We start from the raw sequence: 18,860 nt of genomic DNA, 5'->3' as shown, positions 1-18,860 counted from the left end.
ACCGTCTGCCACCCCCTTGTCCCTCCCTCACCACACTCCTGTCCTCGAAAGCATCAAGGCTGGCACCAGGCCTTGGGCAGGGGCTGCAGGTATCCTGCTACCTGCAGGATGCTGGTGCTCTGGACACTGCCCACCCCTGGTCTCCGGTATCTCTGGGGTTTCAGGGAGGTCAATGTCCTGCCTAGATCCAGCTCATTGCAATCCAGTCCTTTTCCCAGGAACAGGGCTCTGGGGGCTGCAGGTGTCTGGGAGCCCTCAGCGGGTGTTCAAGCTAGATGGGGATGGGTGTGCCCACTGGGCAGTTTAGAGGAAGCTGATGCTACAGGGTGAGGGGCATAGGACCTCCAGCCAAGTCCAGGGAGGGTTTGGAGGGCTCCCAGGGACACCTGGTGGCCTTTGCTCATGCAGGTGGGCCGGTACCTCAGTGGCACTGGAGTCAGGCTGCCACATTCCTGTTCCTGCTCCACCCCAGGCCCTAGGGTGCCCCTTTGCCCCCCTGTCCCTGCCATCTGCCCCGGCCCCGGCAGGTGTCAGCACTGGAATGTTCCCGCTGCCGCGTCCCGCCCTCACCCCTGGGCAGCCACGCGTGGTGCAGGACACGTGTCCTCCGGATGTGCCACTGCCTCACTGCCTTTTGCCCTTGGTGTCCTCCCTCACTGCCAGCCTTGGCCTCCCAACCACATCCCTGGCACAGCCTTGGCTCCTTCCCTCCCATGGCTCTGCAGCACAGTGCTGGGTGATGGCAGCTGCCAAAGGAGAGCCCTGAAGATCCCACAACCACAGCGAGGATTTGGGGAATATGGTAGGACACCATGCAGGTAGGAAAAGTTGAGAAAAGTGCAGAGACTGGACCATCTTGGTCAGCCCAGAGCAGCTTTAACTGTATGCTGTGGGAAGGCATCAGGTTCTCCTGGTTCTTCTGGTACTTTGTTGCTAGCAGTGACATCATGAAACACCAGAGTCCATCACCCCACACAGACCCCTGTGTGTGCCCCTCCAGGGGCCAGCCCAGCCTGGGCTCCCTGGCCAGCACCCACAGTGATGGCTGGGCAACACCGTGACCTCCTGAGGCCTCCTGCTCAGCAAATAGTGTCAAGGTTAGAGCGAGGGATTCATTGGGGCCATAAATGTTTATGGCAGGCCCTCCCCGCTCCCCAGCCGCCATGGCCTGAACTTTCCATCAGCCACGCTTTTATGGCCAGGCTCTAATGATTAACCCGGGGCCAGCAGCTGAAGGAGCTTCACAGTTGTGGGGCTGGAGTCCCACATGCCTGGAATAGCTGGAGCAGGAGGACCCCCACAGCCCCCTACGGGCTGCAGCCACTGGGGTTATGGTGAGGAGGATGGGGAAAGCCATCAGTGGTCCTGCAGGAGAAAGGAAGGGCACAGCCATCCAGAAATGAGCTCAGCATCCCTGGACAAGAGGAGGTGAGCAGGCAGGAGGACAAGGTGTATCAAAGCATATCCTACACTCTTGGAGGGGCAAAGGCAATAATTAAATCTCCTGTACTGTAGGGAAAGAGGAAGACTGTAGCCGCCTGACAGAATTCATCCTGCAGTCTCAGGCCACAGTGCTGGACCTGGTGTACCAGGACCATGTCCACAATCCAGACATAAACCCTAATTTTTCTGTTTGCCCGATGGTTTTGTCTTTTACCAGGACAAAGACTTGCAGAAAAATACCAGGAGGAGGTGTTCCCCTCTAGATATGCATGGGAAGCCCTGGAAGCTCCTGTAGATGTGCCTTTCTTCCATGCCAAAGACCCTCCATATAACCCAGGCAGGGGCTGTGTCACACAGCACTGTTACTGGTGAGATGATGGCACATGGCAGAAGGCACATATGACACCGGCAATAGAGACTGGCAGCATCAGGTCCAAACAGCCCCATCCAGTTCACCAAGACCCTCAGGCCAGCAGTGTTGGCAGGAGGTGGGACATGGGCTGATCTACCCCAAAATCACACACAGACACTGAAACCCAGCCCTTCTCCTTTCACTGGGAAAAGCAGCACTCAAGGCTAGGGCTACATATTGGATCTCCCTTGGCAATAGACACAGGTCTTCCTTCAGCTGGGTCCAGCTGAAACCTGTCCCTGACCTCCTGCACACATAAGGGACAGGTTACACCATCTCTCCCCTTCCTTCAAGTCACCCCAATCCTGCCAGGCTCCACAGAGAAGAGCCACCCTGACCCACCAAGGTCCTTGGGGGATCTACAGCCTGGTTTGTTTATAAAGCCTTTTCTTTTATTCTTCTACTTGTTTTTAACTGCTCATTTATTAGGTTAAATTGCTTTAGGAGGACACTGATTTGTGCTGGTTTTGCTGGAATACCTCCATGGGATCAGAGCACTCTGGCACACACTGTCCTCGGGGCATGGAGGCTGTTACAGATTCTCTCACATGTTTATGGGTTATTGGAGTCAAATACAGACAAACAGAGAACAGATCAATACACAGGAGCTCCTTCTCCTCCTCCTCACCTCCTGCAGCCTGGAGATCCCTCCACCCTGCACATCCCTAAGAAGGGACAGCAGGACTGGGGCTGCGGGTGGGAGTGGAACAGCCCTGATACTTCAACCAGACACTGTCACATGAACACATGGACTCATCACACAGTTTATCACACTGAACAGAAACACATCGGGGGCACCAGGACAAGCAGCAGCTCTGTCCTGGCAGGGCCAGGGTGGTGATGAGGAACCTGGCAGGGTCAGCAGCTCCTGACTACTCTTCAAAAGACTCCCCCAAGCTGTCCTGAAGTGCTGCAGTGCAACCTGTGCAAAATGGGAGGTAAGCTCCCACCCAGCCTACGGGACACTGGGTCCCCTCATATCATGGACTCCTCCTCGTCGTCCTCCTCCATCTCGCGGTCCACCTCGATGGCTGTGTTCTCGTAGCTGGTGATGCCCCCGTATTTCCTCATGTGGACCATCAGGGGTTTGGGAGACTGGCTGCCAGCCAGGCTGGCCACGTACACGCCGGTGCGGTTTTCCTCCAGGGATGGGCCCCAGTCCATGGCCGGCCGGCTGGCCTGCTGCACCCGCTGTGAGGGAACAGCCAGAGAGAGCACAGGCACCCTGCACCTGCCACTGCCCAGGCAGCACCCCACCCTTCAGCTCACCCACACTGCTCCCAGTGCCCTGCCAGCCCCCAGGGACTGAAAAAAACCCCAGTGAGGATGGGATGGGGTCAAAAGCTCATCCTGAAACCTTTTGGGAAGGTGGTTTTGTCTAAGTGTCTTGCTGTGGGCTGGGAAGGTGTCATGGGGTGTGGGAGCTGGTGGTGAGGGCTTGCAGGAGCCAGGGACTATTGTAGGGCTACAGCCCTGTGCTGTGGGGTTAGAGCCACTCAGACAAGGGGTTAGCCTTGGCCAAGGTGGCTCCTGGCCATGCTGTGTCAAGCCAGGTTACAGCCAGCAAGTGCTCCAGCAGGGGATTGCTACCTGGAGAGGGCATCAAACTCTGCTCCTCTGCTTTTAACAACCTGGTGAGAGCAGTGAAGGGCTGGGAAAGCTGTGAGCAGCCAGCAGCTCTGTAACCTGCTCCTGGGAGGAGCCTTTCAGTGCAGGATCCCATCTGGGCTGCCTGCACAGGCTGGCAGCTGCCTGCTTTGCTGTGTCATTGATCCTGCCAAGTGGGTGCAAAGTCCCAGGTGCCCATGGCCGCCCCATGCTGGGGACAATGTTCTTCCTCACAGGGCACAGCAGGCTTGTTTTGGAGTGCGCATGCACACTGGGCTGCCCTTGGGCAGCAGTTTTACTCAGCACCTGCCTGGCATCATGGGAAGCAGCACTGCAGGAAATGTTTTGGGATGTGCCATCTCTCACACCCCATGAGCAGCAAGGCAGAATGTTTCCAGTAGAGAGGACACAGAAACTTCCAGAGGATATTGACTTGGCTTGTGCTCACTGCTTCATATTTCTGGGGTGTGCTCCCCAGAAGTGTGGGGCCCCAGTACCTCCTACCTCCCACAGAGTCCCTTCTTCTTGGAGCACAGCCACCACCATGCCCATGGGAATCATCAGGCAGGAGAGGACTCCCATGAGGATGCCCAAGACCTCTGCCCAGGTGGGGAAACGATAGTTGCCATACTCAGAAGGCTGATACTTGACAATGTTATACACCAGCAGAGCCTGTGGGATGGGAAGAAAGTGAGGTCATCTCAGAGGTCTCATGCTCAAAAAACGCCTGGAGATGATGGACACCTCCCAGCAGAAAGATGGTCTCTGGGGCAGGAGATGCCAGCAGAGTAACTTATTGTGCTGGGAGGTCACCCAGGGATACTGGCACCACCGTGGTTTTCCAGCAGCTCAAGCTGAGCAGTTACCATCATTGTTGCTGGGGATAGGACCATCCAGCAAGCTCTGAAGTAGGGCCCTGGTTTGAATCCCAGCATCATTTGGATATCTCGGCAGAACCTCTTCATGCCTGCAGGATAGAAGGGACAGAGAAGCTTTGATCCTTCCCTCAGAGCCCTGTTCCTGTACCAGGCTGCCCTGCACTGACCACAAGCAGCAGTTTGTATCCTCTGCAGCAGTCTCCTCCCACCCATCTGGGAGATGCAGGAGTGGGGCCCAGCTGGTGCTGCCTGAAGGACCAGGCTCAGCACCACAATGTGTCTTTGGAGAGGTGAATCAAGTGATAGCCAAGAAGAAACAGGTGGTGGGAGCAGAGTTTCATGCTCCACTGTGAGGCTGTTGGTTTCCCTACTGCTCCCTCTAAATCCCTCTCTTCATACAGACAGCACATCCTTCCCTGTGCCCTATGGGGACAGGCACCCTTACCATAGACACGTGTCACCACAAGGCAGGTAGTGATCACCACCACCATGAGACCAAAGCCAGCACTGTAGTCATCCAGTAGGACCAGCCAGTACATCCCACCCTGTGGAGACAAAGCACAGAAGCCAGCATCTCCAGGACCATCATCCCAATAAACCTCCACCCATGTCCTCTAAGTTTTGAGGACCCCAGAGAGGACAGCAGTCTCAAGAGACATCAATCTCCTTATGAGGTTGGTGTAGAGATGGGAATAACACTGTGTCACTCCCCTTGGCCCTCACACCTTCTGGAAACTCGGGCTGGTCTCTCTTTCACTTGGTTATCTGATATGAATACACATGTGAAAACTTGTCCTCTGTCCTAAATTCTCCCTAAAATGAGTTCCTGGTTGGTCCCCACAATGGATCCCTCCATCCCACACCCATACCTCTGTTGTGAGGATGAGCCCCATGAGGAAGAGGGCGATGCAGATGACAGCTGAGAAGGAAGCTTTCTTTGGCCGCAGGTAGTAGGGGAATTCATCTGTCACTGCCGTAACGATGGTCTCCATAAATGCAAACTGCATGCACAGGAGGAGAGGGTCCCCTGAGCCCTCAGGCTGCCTGGAGTCCACGGCTGTGTCCGTGGGCTCTGTCCTTACCTGGCTGTCCAGCCCCAAGGTTAACAGCATGAAGAAGAACAGGAATGACCAGAATGGAGAAAGGGGGAGCATTGTCATGGCCTGGGGGTACACCACAAATGCCAGACCAGGACCTAGGGGAGGCAAAGGACAGCAGGGTGAAAAGGTGGTGACAGAGCTGAGCATGGGGGGGGATGGAGGAGAGGAGAGCTCAGCAGAGCAGCATCATGGCAGAAACTTGCCAGGACTCTGGCAAGATAAGCAGGAAGGGTCCTGTGGCAGAGGGTGGAGAAACAGCCAGCTCCTTGCTCAGATCTTCATCAGACATCATTTGTTACTCAATATTTACACCACAGGAACTTGTCTGCCCCTTCCCTCCCCCTGGCCAGCTGAGCATCTACCTTCATCACTCATGCTGACACCCTCAGGTGCCTTCCATCCTGGAAGGTACTCTCCTCAGCACACCCAGGCAGAGGGGGAAGGGGAAAGCATCTTCATTTGGCCTCACCTGCTTTTGCTACCTGGTTAACAGGGACCCCAAGCTCCTGGGACATGTATCCCAAAACGGAGAAGATGGCAAAGCCTGCCAGGATGCTGGTGATGGCATTGCCCAGGGTCACTATAAAGGTGTCCCTACAGAGAAGGAAGAAGATGCTCTGAACATGCTCATTCCTTCCCACCCCACACCAGTGCCTGGTGGCATTGCCAGTCCCAGATGCCACAGTAAGGTGACCCAGAGACTGCCCTTCAGGGCCTCTCATGGCAAGTGCTTTCCAAGGTCAAAAGGAGCATATATTTCATGGATAATACTGTGGGGTTCCTCCAAAGCTTTCTATCCCCTGTAGATGGGATCAGATCAAACATCCAACACCCATCTCTTTCAGTGAACTACGCTGGATACTGGGGACAGAGCACACATGCACAACTCCAGCCTCAAATATGCTCTGCTTTCAGCACCTACTACCCAAAACTTCTGAGCTGTGTGCTCTGCCTTAGGAGAATTTTTCCTCACAGATCCCTCTGCTCCTCTCAAGCCTGTACAAACTTCCAGGTATCCCCTCAGTGCAAGGAGCAAAGCAAGATGACTGTGCTGCACCATGTGCTTCTGCTGGCTTTGAACCCACCAGCTCAGGTCTTCATGGCTCCCCCCAGCCCATAATTTTTACAAGATAGTAGGTGACTCCCACCTGTAGATATTCTGATGGAAAGTGTTGTATGAGGCGAAGGTGAGGAGGCCCCCAAAGCCCACCCCAAGGGAGTAGAAAATCTGCAGGGCTGCCTCGATCCACACCTGGGAGAAGGAAGCAGTTCTGAGCAGAGAACGGTTTGGAAACCTCCACATGAGGAAGATGGCATTAGAAATCTGCTTCCCCAGAGCCCTGGGCACTTCTTCCCCAGCACTCCAACCACGCACAGCCTATGGGGTATTTCTCTTTCCTTGTTAACACTCAGCACTCATAGTGGATCAGCTGCCTAACGGAAGGGCTAATAAGAATGTTTTAGGGCCAGCCCAGTGTAGCATTAAATGCCTTTGTAAAACTGGTGGTCTCTTGATGTCTCTTGATGACCACCACTGCTGATCACTCCACCTGCTGGGATTTCTTGAGAACAACAAACAGTCAAATCCACTATGGGCACCCATCAGCCCATCACAGGGGCTGGGATGATCCTGCCCATGGTCCTGGTACTCAGGAGAGTCTTGGTACCATCCCATCTATGCAGAGCTATAAACACAAGCATGGGGTGGGGACACATGGGAATAGTGGCCCAGACAAGGTGTGGGACAAAGATTTTTGCTCTAGGAGCAACCAAGAGAGCTTTAGGTTAGGGTGTGGCCAGAAAAGACACCTGAGTAAGGGAACTGCCTCTGTTGCATTCAGGAGGTGGCAGGAGAAGGTTCATTTTTGGGCCTTGAACAAATTACACAACATTCTACTTACCTTGGAAGACAGCAAGTGATCAAACTGGGGTGTGAGGTAAAACTGGATCCCCTTCCAGGCCCCCTCCAGGGTCACGCCACGAATGAGCAGCATCACCAGGATGAGATATGGGAAGGTGGCAGTGAAATACACAACCTGTGAGAGAGCAGAGCCAGCTGGGAGAGCTGGGAATGAGAGCACGGCGTGAGTGCTGCCCCCATGCCCTGTTCCTAGGGTGGGACACATCACCCTGGGGTCGTTGGGCTGCAGCAGGGCCGGTGTGTCAGCCCTGCTGGTGTCTGAGCGTGCAAGGCATCCCCAAAATATCTTATACCCAGCAGATGCTGTTTGTGGGTTTCACTTTCCCAGAGGTACAGAGTCACATGCACTGGTGAGCATTGCTATAGGTCCCCTCCAGAGGAGACCGGCCAGCCCTTACCTTGCCAGAGGATTTGACTCCCTTAAGGATGCACAGATAAACAATAGTCCAAGAAAGGAGCAGGCACAGACACAAGTTCCAGCGAATCCTCCCAGGATCCCCAATCCCCGAGCTTCCTTGGATGTGCAGGACATACCGGCTAGGGAGGAAGGAGAGCTGCTAGTGAGCAGCCATGGGCTGCCTTCTTCCAGAGGCCCTCTGACCCTAGAAATGCCTCTGCTGCAAAACAACCTTGTCAACAATCATAGGCACTGGCAGCTCCTTGCCAAGGAACAGTTGGAGTGATTTCTCCACCATGTATTAAAGACCTTAGAAGGGATGCCTGGCATCTTGAGAGCAAATTCCCAGCCATTCCAGACGTGGGATGCATTTTAGTCTAGCATATCTCCAGGCCAGCAAAGCAGCACTAGAACATGGACACCTCCCACATCCCCTCAGTGGCTAAACTGAGTTGTCACCCAAAGCTGAGCACACGAGCCCATCGCTGCACCCACACCACCAGCCATGAGTGATTCCTGCAGCATCTGTGCTGTGAGACGTGCAGATCCTTCACCCTTCATCCCCATCCTCTCCCTGAGGAGATACCACCCACCTCCCCACAGCTGGGCCGGGCTGACCCCGTTACCTCCAGTACTCCTCGCTGGGGCTGACGGTGTTGCTGATGTTGACGGGGAGGGTGTTGTTCCCCGCCTTGATGACGTGGTGGTCCAGGCACAGGTCAGTGTTCCACCAGTTGCCACAATGCTGCCAGGGCAAGTCGCTTGTGAGGGATGCAAAGAGGTAGAAGAGAACGTAAGCAATGATCATATTGTAGTAAATGGCCACCAACGAGACGATGAGGATCGTGCCCATGCCAACGCCTGAAGGAAGGAGAGGGTAAAGAAGGAGTGAGCTGGAGCAGGGCAAAGCACATCCAAAAGCAGGGTCAGACACTGCACCTCAGCAGCCAAATGATCAACCAGTCCAAGGTTCACCTGCTGGGGGAGCCTCTTATTGCCATTATAACATCTGGACATGCCTTCTCTGTGTTGATGATCTATTGCCTCATATAAAAAACTTTACACCAGCTTAACATTAATAATAAAAGTATTTCATTTGAACCTTTTTTTTTTTTTTAATGCTTTAGGCTTACCTTTGTTTTTAACAGATATTGCTTAGCTTTCATGCTTTATTTTGCACAATAGATGGCTAAATAATCTGCATACCATTTCTAGAGCTGGTCATGCCATCCAGAGCCCAAAGACTGCTCAAAGACTGACTAACCTCATGCATATCCTGCAGCTACTAAAACAGCTAACTCAAAATTCCAGCCTACCACATCTTCCCCCAGGTTCTTTTGATTCTAACAAGAGCTTTGAGGATCATGGTGGTGCATGCTGTCATCAAAGACCTCTTGCAGAGGTCCCTCAGAGGCTCTGAACTTCACTCACGCACCTTTAAAGAGAGGGCTTATCTTCCAGACAGCGAGGGGCCCTAGGCTGGAGAACTGGCCAAGTGACAGCTCCATGAAGAAGATGGGGATCCCACAGATGGCCAGCATGATGAAGTAAGGAACCAAGAAAGCTCCTGCAAGGACAAAAAAAAAAAAAAAAATCCTGACAGTAATACAGAACAAACACTTAAAGCCCAACTGTGACAGGGAATAAAGCTCATTCAATATGTGTGGCTCTGAGGGATCTACATCAAAATCAGGAAGACAGGGAGGAGCAAGAGCACACTGTTAGTGCAGGAGAAAGGGGCTGTGATTCACCTGGTGCTGTGCTTCCCCTCTGCTCCCAACACTTTTCACTTGGAATCTTTCACAGACCCCATGAAATTCTCCAGTTATTATTGCTCTAGGAGGAGTCGAACTAACATTTTGCAGAATTACCCTTGCATTGCAAAAGGTTCATTCCTTCCTTTGATAGCTGGGAAGCGTTTGCTGATCCTGCTGAGTCCTGGAGGACACCAGGAGAGCTGCTGCTTGGTTCAGCAAGGAGACAGGGGTTTGCCCAAGGCCAGGAATACAGAAATGGGCTTGCAAGTCCTTTCCACTCATGAATACAGGTGGTTAAAGCCCTAAACAAGCATGGGGAGGGCAGGAGGAGGCTTCACCCCACAACAAGTGGTACTCTCCAGCCACAGGAAGGAGAAGGGATGTTTCTTCAGGGATATTCTATCAGCCCAGGTAAGTGGGTGGGAGACTCCAAGGATGCTCAAGTACCTCCTCCATTGGTGTAAGCCCTGTAGGGGAACCTCCAGACGTTTCCAAGGCCCACGCAGTATCCGATGCAGGAGAGGAGGAAATCCAGCCGCCCTGTCCAGTTCCCTCTGTCTTCTGGGCACTCGGAGCCCAGGTCCCCATCCTGGCTGCTGGGGCTTACCAGGAGATCTGGTGTCACTGGCTGAGTGAAGGGCCAGGGTATGGGAGAGGGCAGACAGGGATTGAGCAAGGAATAAAAACAGAGAATGAAGAATGGGAGAGAGGGAAGAAGTGCCAAGAATTTGTCAGTGAATTTGTGACCCCAAGCCACAGGACTGATACTTGACCCTTGGGAGCACTCTGTCCCAGCAGCTCTCTGTTCCCCTCAGTCAATGCCCTGCTCTGCCACTGAGCAAACATAAAGGATAAAAACAATCCCACATGGCCAAAGCTCCTCTGAGAAAGGTAAGAATGTCCCAGTTCATTCTGGGAAGGTTCACCAGAACCCAACTCACAACCTCAGGTTGCAAAGACACCCTTTCAGGGGGCCACAATAAACTTTCTGGATCTCCTGCAGAATATGGGCATGAGGACAGAGGGAGAAGCACTGTGGTGTGCCAGGGACTGTGACACCCAGCCCCACTGTGCTGCCATGCCAGGCACTCTGCTGGCTGCCTTTAACTGCTCCAGGCATTTTTCACACTTTTCCAACTGCCAAAAGCCTGCACTGTGGGAATTTAGTGATACTCCGAGTGATACTCCTGCTGAGAGATGAGAGACCCCCTTCCAGAATTCCTAATGTGCTCTGGATCAATGTAGCACAAGCAGGGAATTAACCCATTCCCTTCCTACCCACTGCCTCAGCTCTGCAAGTGGAAGTGTGAGTCCTGCAATCCATTTAGGTTGGGGTGATGCACCAGGAGGGCACCTCCATGTTTGTATGGGTGTACATCAGGTTTGCAGTGAGGTGTTCAGTCTGAATTCCCTCAATTTTCTTACCTCAGGAGAGCAGGGAAAGCATCCCCACTGAGTCCAGAGCTGAAAGCCTGAGCCAGCAGCTGCCAGGTGAGATCCCATCACAGATAAACCCACAGCAAAACCAGGCAACACAAAGGGGTGGAATGAGGATCCTGTCCTTGTGCCACCATATGTTGCTGTCCCCTGGCATGGGAGTTGATCATGCTTGTTTTGAGGCACAGGAGGATTCTGGTGTCCCTGCTGACAGGGCACAAGGACCAGGGCAGGAGGAGCCCATTTGGGAACCTTCTCTTCTTGGGCTCTCTCAAGAAAAAAACCAGCCATCTCCCTGTCCTTGTCCATAATCGTAGGGAACAAACCCATGGGATGTGGTTGAGAGAGAGGGACCCGGGTTTGGAGGGCTCAGCCATAAGGAGTTGCAGATCTCCTGTACCAGTGTGCTCAGAGCCTGCAGCAGACCCCAGTCCCCAGGAGGCCAGAGCTGGCTGGTGATCAGAGCTCAGTGCTGCCCTTTCACAGCCTCAGGGAAGGTGGCAGCCCTGTCCCTCTCCTCTCCTGCTGGACTGGAGGATGCTCCTGCTGCTGGTTCCCATGGAGACACCGAGCCATGATGCTGAAGGAGAGGGCTGCCAGCTCCCACCCTGCACAGGGTGCACCCCAAACCCCCAGCTGCTGGCACTGCAGACATGCTGCTTGCAGCCCAAAAGCACCAAACACAGAGGCAAACTCCTCCCCATCCCCACCTGGTGCACTAACACCTCGAGGGACAAGATAAGGGCAAACTCTTCCCAGAGCCAACCTGAAATGTATAGCTCCAGCAAAGCTGTTACACCAAAATCCTCTGTGAAAAGCCCATCCCTGCTGGATGCCACAATCACAAGGCAAGGGCCAGAAGAAAAAGGTCACAAAACCACAGGCTGACAAGTCAAAATATGACCCAAATGTAATACTGTTGCTATATAACCCTCACTACCTGGCAGCCCTCCTGCAGTTGTTCACAGCTTTGTGGTTTAGCAGCGCCTCCAGGCCATGGCCCTGCCTGCTAATTAGCCCAGCACACACAGTGTGTGACCCACAGCTGTCTGTGCTTGCAGGGGATGGACAGGCTGCTCTGAACTCCCTCCCAAAGGTCTCAGCAGCTAAAACCTGTATTCACAATGATCCCGGCTAGTTAGGGGCCATCACATTTGGCTCTTCCCCCTGTAAAATAATGCTTCCCACTCCATCACACAGGCTGGGGAAGCTCTTGTTTTCCAGGTTTGAATCACAGAAAACCAGCAAGCGGGGATGCTGGGAGATCATTAAATCCCGTTGCCTAATTCCTGCATCTGTGTCTGAATCCTAAACACCTGCAGGAGGGCACAGGTAGAGCTGCAAGATCTCATTACATGTCCATGAGATGCAGCACAGAAATCAACACAGAAGCAACAACAGGAAATGAAAGGAATCAATGGGGCCTTTTCCAAACCATAAATGGTCCCCATCCCAGTCACCATTTCAAGGGCCATGGGATGTAGTTTGTCACTTGTGTCTCAATAATGACTGCCCCCCTTGTTAATATCTTTTTCTAGAATTCTACAGCTCAAATTTAGGACCCCAGAGCAGAAAGCAGAGGCCACTCCAGTGTGAGACAAACCCAAAGGACAATGACAGTTGTCCCCATTGGGCAACCTGAGGAGATACAGGTCAGGGATGCTGCTGGAAAACACATACAAAGGCAGCTCCCTGACTGCAATGCTCAAAATTCCCCCAAATCTCAGCCCTTCCATAGAAATCACAGAAAAACTGGCCTATTTGCCTGACTTGAAATTAATTACAAAGCACAATATTCAAGGCTTCCAGCCCCTTTTTGTCCCAAATCACAGAGGGAAGCATACCTCCCTTCTTCTGACTGCTGGAAATCTCACACACCAGCTTAACTCTAGAGGGGTTTTTTTTAGGATTAATGCTCTCTTTCAGCCTCTGTCATAACAGGAATTCTCTTTTTTAGCAGCAGCTGAAGTGCTCCAGTGCTACAGTATTGCTCTAGTGCTTTCCACCATCAGCTGCCATCCTTCAAGCAGGGCTCCCATCTCACAGTTATAAACAGATGGGGGCTAACAGCTCCCTTGGCAACCATGGCCTCTTTGAACACAGCATCACTTTCCATTATTCACCAAAAGATGCTCCCAAAGAAGTCAGCAAAGCAAAAGGTCACTGAGAAGAAAAAGCACTTTAGTCTCTGCCAAGATAAGAGCTCAGGTCTGTAAGGAAATGGCTCCGTGCTAATTATTTTCTCTAAACCAATTTACTTAAACCAAAACTCAGCTGTATCTGAGTGAATGAACTCCAGCCAGATCAAAGGTATGTTTTCATCCTATTTTGTCTCCATTCAAGCTGGCATTGTGGGGTTATTTTGTCAGTGTTTTGTGCGTGGCTCACAGCCTTTGAGCAAGAGAAATGCCACCCAGCACCAGATTTCTCCCCTGCGGATCTGAGCACAGCGAGTCTCTAAAGTGTGAGTCACTTCAGATTAGTTTGAATTGCCTGTTAATCTTTGAGAGAAAAAAATCTTAAAAAAGCATAAAAATTAATTCAAATGTACTATCACTTAGAAAGTGAAGTAAAAAAAGCACTGCTATGGTGAGGAAGAGCCCCTTAAAGGGCTGAACTGACCTTGGGTGACCCCAGCCCAGGATCACAGCCAATGCCATGAGAGGAGCATGGATGGATGGTGGGGCCAGCACAGGGAGGATGGAGAGGCTGAGGCTGAAGCAAACTCATTACAGCAACGTCCAAAGTGTAGGGAGTATGCACAGGTACAATACAAATGTTTGTGATTTTTCATCTGAAAACACTGGGGAAGTTTTGAGGGCATTTGTGGCAGGCAGAGGAGACCAGTGGCTCAGGTAGGAAGATGCTGCTCAGAAGCCTGGCCAGGTATGGGAAGGGGCAGCAGGAACCATGGCTCCCACCACTGGCTCCAGTGGGATTTAGTCCATTTCTACCAAATAAACCCCAAAGAAAATAACCAAATAAATGAAAACAACCACTCAGCTCTTCTGGAAATGCTATTATGCAAAAACCAACCTGAAATCCTTAGGGCCTGAGAAAGGTTTTCTCAAATCAAGAGGTATTTCCATGTCTAAAATATGTCTGGTAAGAAGGTTTAAAACTCCAGTTCACCAATGGGAAGTGGACCACAATGAGAGGAAGAGGAGGTTGTCAGGGTCCTGGGTGGGTGCTGCAGTGGGGATGGGCACATCTCTTCATCAGCCACCACCAGCTCCAGGCAAGCCCAATGCCAGCACTGGACACAGTGGTCCCAAGGGGGCTGTGAGCACCAGGTCCTCCATCTGGAGCTCAGCAATAGTATTTTTTGGGTAATGAAGGATGGAGGGCTCTGAGTAGCACTGGGAATGGGGAAAATAACTCCAGAGACATCTGCTTTCCATCCCGACTGATCACCATGGGACGAAATGAATTCCTGAATAAATGCTAAAGAGGGTCACCAGCATCAAGTAACTCAGAAAGGCATTGGAAGGGGCAAAGACCACTTTTAATGGATCTTGCATCCACAAAGCCATCTGGAAAAGCAATTTGTAGTAAAAAGGAAGAAAGAGAAGAGCCAAACAATGCCTCCAAACAAACAAGAGTGAAGGAATAAGCTGTCAGGGCTTGCTGGCTGTCACCAGGATACTGCTGGGTTTTTACGTCATTTCCCAATATCCTAGGAATTTCCTGGCAAGGATGAAACTCTCCTGGGTTTTCATTCATCTCAACAGAGTCAACCTGCCCTGTGTTTGATGGGTATGGCTTGGCACAGGGTGTAGCTGAAGAGGCTCCCAGCCCTGGGTCACTGCCCGGGATGCTCCAGGAAAGGCTGACCCATCCAGCAGCAGCACATCCCCATGATGGACTTGTGGCTGACACCATCTCTGCCACCCTGCTCCACCATGTCCCCAGAGAAAGGATTCAGTCCCCAACCTGCCACTCTGCTCCACTGTGTCCCCAGAGGAAGGATTCAGTCCCCAACATGGGGGGAAATGGGAACTCAGACTGGTGAGAGCAAAGTGGCAACAGAGGGGAGCCTAGGATGGGAAAGCCTGACAACTGGGTTAAAAAGGGTTTCCAGCAGGATGTAAAGAGCGTTTGTAGCCCTGCCAGCTGTGCCCTGAACCCAGAGTTCAGCCCCCCGCTGACCCCACATCACCCACACCCCTTTAAATCCCAGGAGGAGGATGAGGGGGCAATCCGAGCTGCCGGGGGGAAAAGCACTGCGCAGCCCCCTGTGCTCATCCCGCGGGAGGGACCCCGAGCCCGGGCAGTCCCGGGGCTGCTGGAGCAGCGTCCTCGGGGTGCCGGGCTGCTCTGCCAGCTCTGCCCCCGGTGCCACCCACGGCGCCCGGCCAGACACAACATGAGTCACCCACCGGCGGCAGCACCTGCTGCCAGGGGAGGGGTGGGCGGGCAGCGGTGCCTCTGCTCAGGAGGAGCGGTGGGCACGAAATGCCCCATCCCGCTGCCCACGGTCTCGCTTTGGCCCCGCGCACGGACACGATTCCCCAATATCCCACTAATCCCTGTTGACTGCCCACGAAAGCTCCCGAGGACGGGATGCGGGCGGTAGGCACGACTCCCCCGCTCCCAGCCCGGGGTTATCCTTGCCCCCTCTCCCGGCCCTGGGGTACCCTCGCTCCTGGCTGTCACCTGTCACCGGTCCCCTGCTCCTAACCCTGGGGTGTCCCCGCTCCCGGCTCTCACCTTCCGGAGATGCTGCTGCCGAACCTGCTGCATCCTAGACCCTGTTGCTATGCGCTCCCCGCTCCGACACTTTTCGTCTCGCTCTCTCCGGCGCTGGGGAGGGCGAAGGGGGAGCGGGGAATGGCCGGCACGGAGGGGTGGACACCCACCTGCTGCCGGGGAGAGCTGGGGACGTGAGGAGAGAGGCTGAAGGAAGGGTTTGCCTTGAGTGGAGGATGGCTGCGTGCGGAGCAGGGAGGGAGGAGGGAGGTCTGTCTGTCAAAAGCACTCCTTACGGGAAAGGGGGGCTCCGGGACCTCAGCCCCACAGCCCGGGCAGCGAGGGAGAACAGCTGCTGCCTCACACGCCACAAATGCAACAGGTGTCCCTAGAGAAGGACCTGACTTTGGGGTCACTCTGCCACTGAGCACCCCATGTAGTGATGGCAGCGGATGCCAGACGCCCACAGCACCTTCCTGTCTGGCTCTGAGATGATTTCCCTGTGGCAGGACATATCTGGAGCTTCAGCAGATCAGAAGTGATTGTTCCCCATGACGCCTGAGCCCAGCCCTCAGTCCAGGGGAGGGGGATGCTCCACAGCCATCAGTCCCTTTGGGTCAGACCAACATATCCCACCACTCTGAGGGCAAGAAAAAGAGCAAGAGTACCCTGGGCAGTCCCCAGGGTGAGCATCTGAGCCCAGCATATCATGGCCCCAGTGCTGGAGCACAGGTCACATCTCCAGGGTCCAGATGTCCCTGTTTGAGTCAGCAGTGGGATACTGGAGCCCCAATGTCCAGGGAGATGCTGGCTTTTCACCCTCATACTCAGGCAAATTCCCAATGAGGTGGCTGAGCTGGTCTGTGCCTTCTCCTCCCACTTTTATGGTGGAAATGTCTCCCGTGTGTCTGGGAGAAAGGACAACCCCACACGCCCCAGGGCCAGTGTGGGACCAGGACAGCTCCAGACTCACAGTGGTACCTCTTTCCCATGATAATATCCATCACTGCATCCCTGGACTGTGCCCAGTGCTCTGACACTGGATGTGCCCCTTTTCCTTGCAAATGCCCGACAGGCTCCAACCTGAGCCAGACCTCTGCCCAGATGCTTTACTGAGGTTGAGGGTGAGTTGGCAGCAGTGGGGATGAGGAGGACAATGACAGGCTGGAACAGAGAGAACCCAGCCTGCCTGATGTAAAAGCAAATCTCCAGGACATCTAATGGCAGTTGTGCTCATATAGTCTTCTAAGCACTTCTGAAAATTTTCCCTGAAAGGAAAGATGTCCTCAGCATAAAGACATATTTCTGCAGGAGTCCAACACAATGAAACGGCTCAGCATTTACACAGTGGGTCTTTCAGAACTAATATTTACCTGGATTTCCCTGGGAAAGGAGGAAAGAGCCAAACTACATAACCCAAGAAACATCTCTTTTCACACACTCACAGCTTCCTCAAAAATAAAAGTATCTTTGAGAATTCATTCAGGCTGGTTTTACCTTCCTTGGACTTGCCCACTACTTCTCCCTGTCCCAGATGCTGGCTGGAAATGCTGAGCCTGGAGCTGGCCAGGCTGATGGCCAGGGGCTGCACCAAGCACTGTTGCTACCTCAGCCTTCATGCAGGGCAGGGATGCTTTGTTTGCCTTTCATGCCAGTGCAATCTGAATCAGCCTTTTTAGACTTTTTCCCTTGGGATCCTCCTAAAGGGAGATTTCCCATGGCCACCTCCATGTCATGGGAGGGGAGAGCCTGGTGCCACCTTAATACAGCTGTCCCAGCCCCCTGTCACCAGCATGGACTGATCTCTACACAGACCATTCCTGGGCAGCCTTCATAGCCTCATCTTCTTGTGCCCAGGGCAGTATTTTTCATTGGAGACACCCAGAGCTGATGGTACCCTGAAATGTCCATGTTGATACCATTTCTTCTGGGATGCTCTGTACCTGGAACTCACTTTTCTGGTTTGTCTGATGCTGCTATGGTAGCACCAGCAGCTCTTCATTGCCTGGGATCACCAGGAGTAGATGTCCCACCTCAGGCACCTGAGATGTTCCAGCTTAGCTTTGCAGAGCTGGACTGGACCAAGTCTTGCATTGCCCTGGAGCTGGCAAGAAATGCACTTCTTGGAACAGCACACACCAGAGGCAGTAACAGCCAGAAGGAGCAGTGCAATCTAGAGACCCCAAAAATGCCAGGAGAGGACAGGGGTGTGTACAACAGTCTTCGTGCCCTGACCCCCAAGGGGCTGGCACTAGGTAGCACACACAGGGCTTGCAAGCATTTTCTAGCAAGTTTTGTTTTCTCCCACTCCACCTCTGAGCCACCCCCTGGGACACCAAGTAAACCTTTCCCTTCTCATGGGGCAAAGCAGAACACACATCCTCCACCCCAGGGCAGCACTGACAGACACTGGCACTGCCCGCTCTTGCCTGGAGGGCAAAGAGAGGGCAGAACACAGGCTGGGGAAACACCCTTGCCCACCCTCCCTAGGCAGCCCACACACATCCGGGTGGCAGGGAGGGAGAAGGTGGCTGGCAGCAGGATGGGCCCGTGCCCAGATCCGCGCCGCAGACACGAGGAAGGCGACAAGGCAGCGGTGCTGTGGTTAGTCACTGCTGGGAAGTGTGCCATGCTGGAGGCTGCTGGCAGGACGGGTGTGCTCGGCCACCTGCTGTGCCCAGCCTTATTTTGATGATGGTTTCAAAATTCCTCCAAGGAGGAGTAAAGCTGGGCAGTGGCAGCTGATGGAAAGCGAGGAGGGAAGAGCAGGGAGAAACTTGTAGAGGATGGCCCTCAGGGTCCCCTGGCTGTGAGAGCAGGCTGTCCCCGTAAGGGCCAGGTTCCATGGGGGACATGTGACTTAGGAGGCAGCTGCCGCAGGTGCTAAAACCAGGCGTTCATCACCTGCCAGGGGTGAAACCATCTAGGTGACACGTATCCAGGAGATTTGAATCAAAGGTTCCAAAGCTGGTGGGGACATGGTGTCCACCAGCCCCTTTCCTGGCACAGGGAGGGCCCTGCATGGTTCACCCATCCCTGCCCAAGTGGCAGGTGCAGGGCGCAGGGGAGGACATGGGAGGGGGAACGGAGCAGATGCATTTCGTCACCCGGTCAAGGGGCGTGTGTGTGTGTAGGGGGAAGGGGTGGCTGGGTGTGTGGGCGCATTTATTGCCTCTTCCTGCCAGCGCCGGCTCCCTGTGCACACAGGGGTGGCAGGG

General features: G+C 53.6%; 1 protein-coding gene across 1 annotated transcript; it reads right to left on the bottom strand.

The window, feature by feature from the left end:
- Positions 1-2,796: 2,796 nt before the first annotated feature.
- SLC6A7 (solute carrier family 6 member 7) lies at positions 2,797-15,696 on the bottom strand (the record flags this gene model as incomplete). The annotated part of the gene is made up of 14 exons (XM_083871455.1): positions 2,797-3,046; positions 3,968-4,135; positions 4,330-4,430; positions 4,787-4,886; positions 5,211-5,342; positions 5,424-5,536; positions 5,911-6,035; positions 6,590-6,693; positions 7,343-7,477; positions 7,761-7,899; positions 8,386-8,620; positions 9,195-9,326; positions 9,964-10,144; positions 15,664-15,696. 14 exons carry the CDS (start codon positions 15,694-15,696, stop codon positions 2,831-2,833), a joined length of 1,914 nt encoding a protein of 637 aa, XP_083727581.1. The 3' UTR covers positions 2,797-2,830.
- Between the last annotated feature and the right edge of the window lie 3,164 nt (positions 15,697-18,860).

This window comes from Zosterops lateralis, assembly GCF_965231275.1.
Source record: "Zosterops lateralis genome assembly, chromosome: 14".
Classification (NCBI taxonomy): Eukaryota; Metazoa; Chordata; class Aves; order Passeriformes; family Zosteropidae; genus Zosterops; species Zosterops lateralis.
Note: the sequence above shows the minus strand (reverse complement) of the source record. Positions and strands in the feature narration are given on the sequence as shown.